At 41.6% G+C, this 11,834-nt stretch overlaps 1 protein-coding gene and 1 non-coding gene across 2 annotated transcripts in view; one reads left to right on the forward strand and one right to left on the reverse strand.

The window, feature by feature from the left end:
- Positions 1–5,171, reverse strand: part of CLIC5 (chloride intracellular channel 5) — a 112,379-nt gene extending 107,208 nt beyond the window's left edge. The window contains 1 exon segment of the mRNA XM_037730157.1: positions 4,788–5,171. Within this exon segment, the coding sequence (XP_037586085.1) occupies positions 4,788–4,850 (63 nt within the window). The 5' untranslated portion in view covers positions 4,851–5,171.
- A 2,715-nt stretch (positions 5,172–7,886) lies between these two features.
- LOC119467816 lies at positions 7,887–7,990 on the forward strand. Its single transcript, XR_005196435.1, has one exon. It is a non-coding gene; the product is annotated as a U6 spliceosomal RNA (small nuclear RNA).
- The last annotated feature ends 3,844 nt before the right edge of the window (positions 7,991–11,834 follow it).

The raw sequence follows: 11,834 nt of genomic DNA on the forward strand, positions 1-11,834 counted from the left end.
GTCAGCCTCTGCAGACCCAGTCCTCACTTCCACCACCCTGCCATGGCACTTCAGATCTGTATCATACAACCCTTGACGCCAGCACTCCAGGGATGTGTTGCCAGGAGAAGCAGCACTCACTGCCACAGCAGGGCAGGTGAATTTGTGTATTGCATTATTGACTACAGATCAAAACCTGGAGATAATGGGAAAGAAAAACACAGTAGCTTACTATGATGAAGGGAACTTTAAAAATCTAGTGAGCTCATGCTTAGGCAAGCTGCCCAAGGTGACCAGGCAATCATAGCAGCTCACATAGCAGCTCAGGGCCATAGAGGCGACACCACAAGATCTGATCCTATCTGTTCTGGAAGTCAGATGACCATACCATGGGTCACCACAGCTTGTACTGCACCCTGCACCACTCAGAACCTTTTGGACCACTCAATAAATGAAACGACTAGTCGTTTCTGTCAGACAATTAGCAGGACTCTGTTTTACTTCCCCTATGCTGAACTGATGATTGTTTGACTAGATCAACCCTATACACAGATTGTTCTGGAGTCCTGTGGATAGGGCTTAATAGTTCGTCAGCATCTGTTAACTGGGCACCGATTGGACACAAGCTTTCTATCAACAGCACTCCTGACCGTGATGCCCTGAGGCTGTTAGAAGTTCAGCGTTAGCAAGGCCACCTTGGTCAGCTATGTCAGCTGTCGCAGAAACTGCCTACTAATGGACCTGCCTCTGATTATGACTTAGTGGCTGCCCACCAAGGTTGCACACTGGAGTCACTGGGTGTGGATATGAAAATACTGTTTCAGGATCTCCCCCACAGAGACACTGATGTAATTGGCTTGGGGAGAAAACCGCCATCCGATGTTTTAAAATCTCTCTTAATGGTTTGAATAGGTAGTGAAGGCTGAGAACCACTGGTTTCTGTTGAAACCTCAGTTCCTGGTTCAAAAGACATTTGTGGTGAGTTTTTATCATAGTGACTTGGTTAGCTTCCTATTTCTGGGGTTCAGGGGTGAGACTGGGAGTGGAGAAAGCAATGCAAATGGGTGGGATGCCTTGATCTAACCTACACAGCACATCCTGTGTTTGTCTTTTCAAATTGCTTTCTGTTTTACTTCTACTTCCTTGCTCTATTTCTTTCAGTAAACCACACTCACTGCCATTATCTCTAGCCTGTTGTCCTCCCCTTATGATCAAAGTCCAAGCTACATATGATCTCATTTACTCTTAAAATATCTCTGCAAGTGAGGAAGGAGCCAGGCCTTTGTTCCCCAAGGCAAATCAGGGACGTGCCGATCCAGAAAGGTTCTATCTGCCATGGGACTCATAACACTATTCAAGTCAATGTGTTCATAGCAATTTTCAACTTACAAAGTGTTTTCACCTATATGCTCCTATGGAATCCTCACAGCAAATCTATGATGACAGCATTTTCATAACCAGAGTGACCACACATTCTGATTTGCTCCCAAACTATCCTGGGTTATACCTGTGGTTCCAGCCTAATTATTGGTAACATCTCCTCTCACTCTCAGAAGTGTCTAGGTTTGAACAATAAATTATATGGCCTCCTTATTATAACCATGCTCTTGTTTTAAGAGGGGGCCAGTGAGGCTCCTGAAAGTTAAATAATTTGTTCAGGGCCATTTAGCTAATTAGAGGTAGAGGCAAGACTTGAACTCAGATACTGTGTCTCCAAATCACTGCCCCATCCACAGGTATTATGGGACATTCGAATCAGAGTTGATGTGATCTAACCTTTCTTATTAATAGAAACAAAATGTGGGGAAATAATCTCTTAAAAGTCACTGTTAGAATGTTCCCTGAAAGTCTTAGAGTACATAACAGAAATGGGTTAGTCTCCTTGGAAGCATTCTATGAACACATTAGAATGGATTAATAACTTATAAATAATTATCATCATGATGGCACTTGAAAGCCTGACTTGGCAAAATAAGGTACCAGGTCTGACACATAGGTGTTTGGAAAAGAGCAAGAAATTCAGAGTCTAAACTTCTAGATTTGAGGACTGGATCTGAATCCTATCCGCTGTCTACCTTTGGGCATTTCACATACCCTCTGTGAGCACATGTATTGTTGAACCATAAAACAGGAGAAATCATCATTCTTAGTTCCCTAGGCTATTACAAGAAGAGCTAACTGCAGCTCATCAAGTGCTCTGACAGGGAGTCTCACGAGGTCCCCGTGACTTTAGTTTGTTTTCTTTATCTTTCACACGAGTGAATCAAGCCTTATAAAGTTGTGAGGATCAAATGAGATAAGGTATTTGAACATGCTTCTTATGTCCTAATATGCTGCAATCTCTTCTTATCATTGTCATTATCAGCAGTAGTAGTAACAGATAATGACTATCAATTGACATGGGAGACAATTACATGTCCTTGTGAAACTCACTGTGTGACTGTGATTTAGAGTGGTACCCCCAGCGGAAACAAGAGATTGGGAGGCCCTTTCAAGGGGTATTGAAACTAAGTCCTGACTGTAACTGGGTGGGACCCACCCTGCTTGGAAGTCTCCATAGAAACCAAGCAGCCCTGCCCTGCAGAAAGCACTGTCGTTACCTAACACCAACAACAAGAAGGCCTTTGGGGGAATCCTGTACCTTAGAGAAACTCTAAACTTTGGAAAAGTGTGGTTCTGTCAACAAGGACATTGCTTCCCTCAAATGGTACAGTTCCAGTAAGGCCTGGGCAGCATCCTTATTTCACAATATTTCTAGCCTTTACTTGTCCCATTTACTTGTAAATGAGAACTGCTAACCTGAAGCTCAAAAAATGGGGTTGAGGGAGAGGTCAAAACAACTTTCATACCTCATGTTTTGATCTCCTCATCAATCTGTTTTTTGAGTTAGCCATGAAGGCCTGCCTGGCTCTCATGGATTCATTTCCTTTAGGGAAAAAAACAAATGACAACACAGTCATTTTAGAATTCTTTAGGGAACACTGAATTGTGCAGTAAGGTTTTTATATAAATGGAGAGGCTTTCCAACACTGCCAAGAAGAAAATTCCAAAGGTGTAGGTAGAATCCGTCTCCACACCTTAGAGTGGGGCAAAGGGCTGCTTTGGCTCTAAAGAACCAATTTGTGTTTCAAATATCTTTCAGGAACTTGATACCTTGAAACTGCCTACTCTCAGGGAATTTGAGTAAGTCCTAGAATCGCTTTCTTCAAGGAGAGCAACAAGACTCCTCACTTTGTTAAAACTCTCCCTATTCACTCCTTAGGCCCCAAGCCTGGGTGTCGGGGCTCAGAACACTCTTTTGCTTCCCTATGCTCCATCACTGCCCAGCATCACACAGACATGACCTTTTTTACTACCTGGGTCTGTCAAAGGACCTGGATATCCTGCCTAGGGCAAACCAAAGGAGTGCACAGGGGCCACATCGGGGAGAGAACAGGCTGAAGAAAGCAAGTGTCAGTGTCACTAAGTGTCAGGTGTAAGTTTGAAAAATAGACACAAAGAACATAAAATTCAGCAGAAGAAATTTAACAAACCTTTGTGGTAGGCTGGGACAACAGAGACAGATCACCTACCAAGTGTAAAGTAAGTCACAGTTCATTTTTATGTATTTTAGGAGCCAGAAAGTACCAGAGACCATGGATTGTTATCAAGGTTTATGTAGATCTCATACTTTTTGCAAACTATTTAATTAGCTTGTAGAGAAGGATCTGTTGGGCAAAATAACATCTTCCCCATTCCAGGGAATATTTTTGCCTTTTAAATTCTGCCCGGAGGCCCCTGACAGGCATCAGTGATTCTTCCCTTCTCAGCGATCTGCATATTTCTAGGGAAACTTTGCACTGGGAGAGTTTTTCCCCCTTTGTGAAAGGTCTTGGCGCTCAGGCAGTCCCTGACTTCCCCTCCCCCAAGTCCTGGCGACTCTTTCTGCTCAGCCCTGGAGGCTATTCTCCCGCAGCCTCAGGTTTCCCTACTTCTGTAGCAACGACACCAAGGGCTGATCAAATGTTTTTTTCTCCTTACACCCGCGCAGCGGGAAACGCCGCGGCAGCCTTGCCTCCAGCCTTCCTCCTACAGGTTGCAAATGAAGTAGAGCAGCTTTGACATTAGGAAGGGCAGGGCGACTTCATTTAAATTTGCACTGTGCTTCTTCATCCCTGTCTGCATCAGGCTGAACAGGAGGCTCTCCCCATTACCAAACGCCTAGCGTTTCTTTGATACTACCTTGAAAAATCATGATTATGACAAAAAATAATAACGTCGGGGAATGGAGTGCTTGTTTTCTGCTTTGCAAGCACCAAGAAAGAAAACGCTTTTGTCTCCTTGGCTTTTATCTTAGGAGCTCTGAGCAAAAAGAGAGAATTTTAAGAAGTGTCACTTTCGCTATGCCAAAGATCATTGTGTCAATAATGTTTCCTTCTCTCTCCCATCCCTGCCCCTCCTCTCGTTTTAGAGGAAAGGCTCGCGGGTCCAGGTTTCTGCCGCATCCCTACACTTGAAGGCGTCATTCAGGACCAGCCCGAATCGCGCCCGGACAGGGCTCTGGACTCGGACTCGCAAAGGTGACAGCGGGGGCGGGGGCTGACAAACCGAGGGCCAACTCTCTGCGCCGACAGCCACCTGCCGGAACCTGCATCCCTCCATTCCACCCAGGAGCCCCGCGGAAGGCGCGGGCCTGCGGAAAGGCCACGGGGGAGCGCAGGGTTACGCGCAGCCCTCCCGGGAGGGTCCGGAGTACAGCGCACCCCGCGGGGCGCGTGAGTCCGGTGGGAGGTGCGGCAGGTGCAACGGGCGCCCGGACCCCAACCTACCTTCACGAAGAGCTCGATCTCGGGGTCCCTGTCGTCCCCGTTAGCTGTCGCCGAGTCTGTCATGCCGTTGGCGCCCGGGGCCACCGTCCCGGGCCGGGGAGGCGCCACCTTTGCAGCTCCCGGGCCAGCACTCTGGGCTCCTGCCGCTGCCCAGCGGGGCCCCTCTTCAGGGTGGCGTTTAATTTTTCACAAAACCATCGATTTCTCCAGCCCGGGCAGCGGGGTCTCGGGATGGGGCGGGGGGGCCACGGGAAAAGCCGGGTGAAGGGGATGACAACAGGTCCTGGGAGCAACAAGTGCCGGGCTGCCCTGAGGTGTCACAGGATCCGGGACTGTCAGCGATCCCGCGGCTGCCAACGCGCCCAAAATAGCCGGTGGCTGCGGGGCGGGGTCAGCCGGGCGGGGACACGGCGGGGACACCCCGGAGCTCGGGCCTGGGCCGGGCCACGCCCCCGACCTGAGACCCCGCAGGGCGGGAGGCGGGGACAGGAGTCCAGAGGATGTCCTGGGGGAGGAAGGGGAAGGGGCAGAGGAAGGGGAAAAGGGGAGGAGAAGGGAGAGAGGAGATGGCTCTCAAGTCTTCTGTTTCTTTAATAAAGCATCAGCTCCTCCGAGTTACTTCACTACCAGCGTTACCCACTTGGAAAGCCCTTCGTGTGTCTTAGCGATGCTCAGAACCAGGAGGAGGGAAGGGAAGGACCCCCCCCCCCCACAAAGAAAGGGGCATTTGCCGTCCTTGGGTTGAGAAAACGGAGAGTAGGGCGCGGGGAAGGACAGGGCAGGGGTGGCTGGCGCCCCGGGCAGAGGCGTGAGTCAACCTGCTCAGGTGCCGCCCATCGAAGGATCCGTGTCTTTCAGCCTTCTGGGTTTGTTTCTTTTTCTTCCCCTTTCTTTCATTTTCTATTTCTTCCTTTATTTTCTGATCTTACTTCATTCCTGTTCTTTTCTGGTTGTTTTAGTGAAGTAGGATGCAAGCACAGAAAAGATGCACATATCGTAGGTGTATGCCTCAGTGAATTTTCACAATTGAATCCACCCATGTAACAAGCGCCAGGTGAAGAATAAAATGGTAGTGACATCCCTAGAAGCTCCTCCTGCTTCCTCCTCTCTACATCTTTTCTCCCTTCTCCCCTGTCCCAGGGTAACCATTATTCTGGCTTGTAACAGCACAGGATCATTTTGCCTGGAATGTTGGTGTCTGGCTTCTTTCACTCATTACTATGTTTTTGAGATTCATCCATTGTGCTTTGTGTAGTTGTGTATCATCCATTTTCATTGACACGCGTATTTATTCTGTCGATGGACATTTGTGCAGTTGAAGATCATGGCTACTCTACCATGAACATTCTGTCAAACATCTTTTGGTTGGATTCACAGACACTTTTCTCTTGGATGTAAGCTTAGGAGTGGACTTGCTGAGTTGTAGTGTATGAGAATGCTCTCCTTATGTAAATACTGCCATAGGTTTTCTAAAGTGGTTGTACCAACAGACATTCCCACCCTTCATTTCCTTAAAAAATAGTTACTAAATCTTATGCACCAAAATCTGGTCAAATTCTTGTTGTCTTCTTTGGCTTCTCTTTAGTTAATCCTGTTTGTGCTCTGTCTTGCCTTACTTAAAACATATATTTGTTTCATAGTTTTATAAAAAAAATAGATTCCTTAATTAAAAAAATTAGCAATAATACTTATTATGTTCTAGGCAAAAGTTTTGAGCAATTTGCATGTCTGAACTTGTATAATATTTACAAATAGTATAATGATCCCAATTTTACGATGGGGAAACTGAGACATGAAGTATTTAAGTAACTTACTCTGGGTCATCCAGCTAGAAAAAGTCAGGATTTAAACCCAGACAGACCTGAGCCTGTGCTCTCAACTGATCTACAAGCTGCTTCTCTTAGTGCACACTATGGAAATCACGTTGAGAAAACAAAGACATAGTTTTAATGGTCTTAACAGAGATCAAAATCCCTTTCAGAATAATAGTTACATGAAAGGAAAACTAAGGCTGCCACATGAATTGGGAATATGAAGGAGCTAGACAAGCTGTCATGTAGAGAGACTATTTACCATGGTTGGGGTAGGGAGGAAAAGGCTTCATGGATCAAAAGGCACTTCAGCTGAACCTTCCTGAAAGGTCAGGCATCTGATAGGCAAAGAAGAGGGAAAGGTGTCCTCACTACCTTTCATGGCAGGCTGTTTCCCCACAGACTCCCAGTGCAAAAGCCTCCTCCCTGAAGAAAGCAGTCACCAAGCCCAACCTGTAACCCTCTTGGCACATTGTAGCTTAATCAAGGTGAGGTTTAATTGCTTTCCTCATGCTTCGTTTCAGGCTTACATCACCAAAGCCTTTAGAGAAACAGTCACCTTCACAGCTGTACATTCTGAGCCAATGACTACATACTTTAGGGAAGGACCAAGGTTACAGAGGGAGACTGGTGCCTTCACTGCATGATGCACAGACTTAAAATATCCCCGCATTGAAGTATGGGCAATATTCTTAATGGCAATGTGACAGTAGCAAATAAAATTATATGCATAAAATGCCTTTGAGCATATATAGCATGTAGAAGACCTAAAGCATTGTTTTTTTGTTTTGCATTTTAATGAAAAATGTGTTACACATATTTTAGATCACTTCCTTGGCTATGATCTAACCAATGTGTGGTATGACCTCCCTTTCCTTAGTCCCAAACCTATCAGAGTTAACTTTCATTTTATCTTCTCCAAATGTCTACAGCTATCGGAAAATTGGACAGATCCCTTGCAATAACAATTTATAGGAAATATCTCCTATTTAGACAACCCTGCAGATAACTGATAATTTTGATATTATAAACCTTCATGCTGCAAAAAAATTCTTCTTTGGTCATAAACTGTTTTCGTGCATACTTTCCAATTTCAATTCCATGTCATGCCTTAAAGATAAAAGAACTTTATTTTGTACCCTTTAATGTTAAAGCATAATTGGTTAGAGTCAATTCTAGCTTTGTCCAGAGAAAAACACTATATGTCTAACTTCAGCCCTTAGTCTTACAAATGCAGTGCAAGTTTTGAATAAATTTTTACCAAGAAAGTACTTTAAAAACCTTTTTAGTGCTCACTTTGGCAGCACATATTCTAAAATAGAAACCATACAGAGAAGATTAGCATGGCCCCAATGAAAGGATGACATGGCCCCGTGTAACATTCATATTTTTGTATGAATGTTGAAAGTGAAAACTTTAACATATCTGATAGCCTTTTTTATATATTTATGTTCAATAATATGACCACTGCAGCAGAAAGGGAAAAGGGAAAGGAATTTATATAGTTATAAGGTTTATATATTTCACTTGAAATGGTAAACTCTAAATAGCCTGAGAAAACCTAGGTCTGTGTATTATAATCCCTAGAGAGACAACTGATGAGTTATAAAACAAAAATATCCTAAAAAAGTCAACAGATAAACTAAAATGGAATGACAAGAAATATTCAAATAATCTAAAAGGCAGAAAAGAGGAAGAGAATAGAAAACTGTTAATAAAATGGTACACCTAAATACAACCATATTAATGCTTAAGCTAAATATAAATGGTCTAAACACATCAATTAAAAGCTGAAGATTGTTGGATTGGATAAAAAAGCAACAAGAAGACCCAACTATATGCTGTTACAGAATTCACTTCAAACACAATGATATTGATAAAAGTAAAAGGATGGGAAAGCCCCTGCCATGCAAACACTAATCAAAAGAAAGCTAGGGTCTAAATTAATATAATTATTAATATAATATATAAACATACATTAATGTAAGTCTATTAGACAACACAGACTTCAGAAAAAGGATATTGTCAGGAATAAGAGAGCGATTACATAATAAAAGAGCTCACCAAGAAGATATAACCACCTTAAATGCTTATATACTTAATAACAGAGCTTCAATATTGATAAAACAAAAGCCAATGGAACTGAAAGGAGAAAGAGAAATAAAGAATTATAGTTAGAGACTTCAATTCTTCTCTTAGTAATTTATAGCACAGGTTGTCCACCAAATCCATAAGAATGTAAGAGACCTAAACAACACTATCAATAACTTTGACCTTATGAACATTTATGGAATATACAACCCAAACAACAGAATATATACTTTTTCATGTATACATGGAACATTTACCAAAATAGGCCACATTCTGGGTCACAGAACAAGCTTCATTACATTTAAGATAATGAAATTATACAACATATGTTCTTTAATCATAATGGAACGAATTAGATTAATATCCAGGAAGATAAAAAACCCAGTTATTTGTAAATTAAGCAACACACTTTAAGAAATTCATTGATAAGGAAGTCTCAAGGATTATTAGAAAATATTTTGAATGCAAAGGAACATACAGCATATCAAAATTTGTGAGATGTAGCTAAAGCAGTGCTTAGTAGAAAATTTATACATAAGACACTTATTTTAGATAATAAAGTTCTCAAATCAATTATCTAAGCTTCCACTTTATGAAACTAGAAAAAAGAATAGCCATTTAAAAACAAAGCAAACAACAATAACAAAATAATAAATGTAAAAGCAGAAATTAATGAAATTGAAGAAAAAATAGAGAAAATTAATGCTAGAGGCTGGTTTTTATAAAAGATCAATAAAATTGATAAATTTCTCACTAGATTTACCAAAAAACTAGACAGAGAAGATAAATTATTAATATTAGATATGAAAGATGGGATATCAACTGTGAACTTCACAGATACAAAAAGATAAGGGAGTTCTACAAACAATTCTCTGCACATAAATTAGACCACTTAGATAAAATGGATAAAAGACACAGACTAACGAAATTCACTCAGTGAGAAGCAGATAACCGGAATAGTCCTATATTTATTAAACATATTAAGTTCATAGTTGAAAGTCCTCCAAAAAAAAAACTACAGGCCCAGATATCTTCATTAATGAATTCTAGCAAACATTTTAGAAAGAATAACAATTCCATACAATCTCTTCCAGTAATGAGATGAGGAGGAAGGAAAGGACTTGTATCCAGGATTTGTAAGGAATTTTTAACACTCAAAAAATAAGAAAAAATAAAAAAACAGCCAAAAAAAGATAGGTAAAATATCTAAGCAGATACTTTACCCTAGAAGACTTACCAATGGCAAACACATGAAACTATGCTCAACATCCTTCAGTAGAGCAATGCAGATTAAGAGATACCACAATATACCTTATTAGAATGATTAAAAGATGCATTCATGACAACCCCACGTGTGAGCAAGAATGCAGAACAACTGGGACTCTCATCCATTGATGGTAGGGATGCAAACATGTACAGTCATTCTGGACAGCAGTTTGGCATTTTCATATAAAGGCAAACGTACACATACTACATGGCCCACTTACCATCTTCTGGGTATTATCTAAGAGAAATGAAAGCTTATGTTTACATAAAGCCTTGGTACGTAAATGTTTACAGAAGTATTATTCATAATTTCCCCAAGCTGGAAACATCCCCCGATGTTCTTCAATGGATAAAGGAATAAGTAAACTGTGATAATATTTAAGCAATGGTATATCACTTAGCGACAAAAAGGAATAAACTATTAATTGGTGCAAAACACAGATGAATTTCAAATGCCCTATACGAAGTGAAAAAGAAAAACAGTCTCAAAAGATAACTTACTATATGGTTTCATTTACATGCCATTCTGTAAAATAAAAAAAAATTATAGGGATGAAGAGAAGATCAGTGGCTGTCAGACACTGGGATAGAGGAGGGTTTGATTATAAAGGGGCAGCTTTCAGCTCGTAGAACTGCTTTGCATCCTGTTTGTGGTGGTGGTTACACACATCTCTATATGTATTAAAATATACAGAACTACACACCGAAAAGGTGAAGTTTTGTATGCAAAGTTTAAAAATATTCAAAGTGCTTAAATAATTTCCCAAAAGGTAAAGCCATCAGGATCTATGGCTGTACCCACTTCCCACACATTCTTTGCTTCAAATCTGTAACATCTTACCATTAATTTCAGAAATGTAAAGACCTCATCTTACCATTAATTTCAGAAATGTAAAACAGATTTTTATTTTATGAGACCCAGTGCTTCTGATGAAGCTGATCAGTAAAATAAACTCATTGAAATAAAAAATAAAGCAAAATAAACATTTAGACAGTATGTAGTGGTGATGAAATGACATGTACTATAAAATAGTGATGATGCTTATGAAGGAATTTTTCAGAAAATGCTTATTCTACCCACTACTAGAGTGCAATCACATTATTAGTTACAAGTCCCAACTTTTATGTGCCTAGCAGTATTCGGTTGAACCTACGCACTATGCCAAGAATAGCAGCTATTTCCATGGGAATTAAGCAACTAAGTTGTCCGACCCTTGAATTCTCTGCAGGAGATCTCCCAGACAATCTCAAGGACTTGAGATTTAAGCTGGAAGATTTTGATGACAGCTGCAGAAAGACCTTGTGTCTTTGTGGGAGTAGACGAAGTACAAGTGGGTGTAGACAAAGGGAGGTGAGTCCTAGAGGGATCACACCTGCATGACGTCACAGACTGGGCTATGGGGGATTGGGGTGAGTTGCTAGTTCTATCTACTTCTTTGTAACCTAAGGTGCCCTTGGGTGTGGCCAACATGATCAGTGATCTTTGCTCTCACTGCAGTCTGCCTGTTGGTGCTTAGCAAAGGCAGAGACCTGGGAGTGAGCTGGACTGAAGCCAACAGTCCTTGTCACCAACCATCACTCATCTCACTGATTCTTTCATTACTCATTCCTTCAACCAGTGTTTTGGGAGTGTCTACTATGTGCCAGACACTGCTCATGCTCGTTCTAGAACCCTCTGAGAACATACAATGTGCATACCACCTTCAGTTGATGAGCAGTCTTAGTTTCTGCATTATTCCTTCCTGGATTGAGTTATGGCTTTTCTACTGGAGTGAAAGCTGCTTGAGGACAGGAATCCAGCTTTGTGTTTCTTTTATAAGACCCAAAGGATATAATAGTCCCTTGCTATATACTTATAAACAGGCTAGTATGTCCTATA

Source organism: Cebus imitator, unplaced genomic scaffold, assembly GCF_001604975.1.
Source record: "Cebus imitator isolate Cc_AM_T3 unplaced genomic scaffold, Cebus_imitator-1.0 Scaffold334, whole genome shotgun sequence".
Taxonomy (NCBI): Eukaryota; Metazoa; Chordata; class Mammalia; order Primates; family Cebidae; genus Cebus; species Cebus imitator.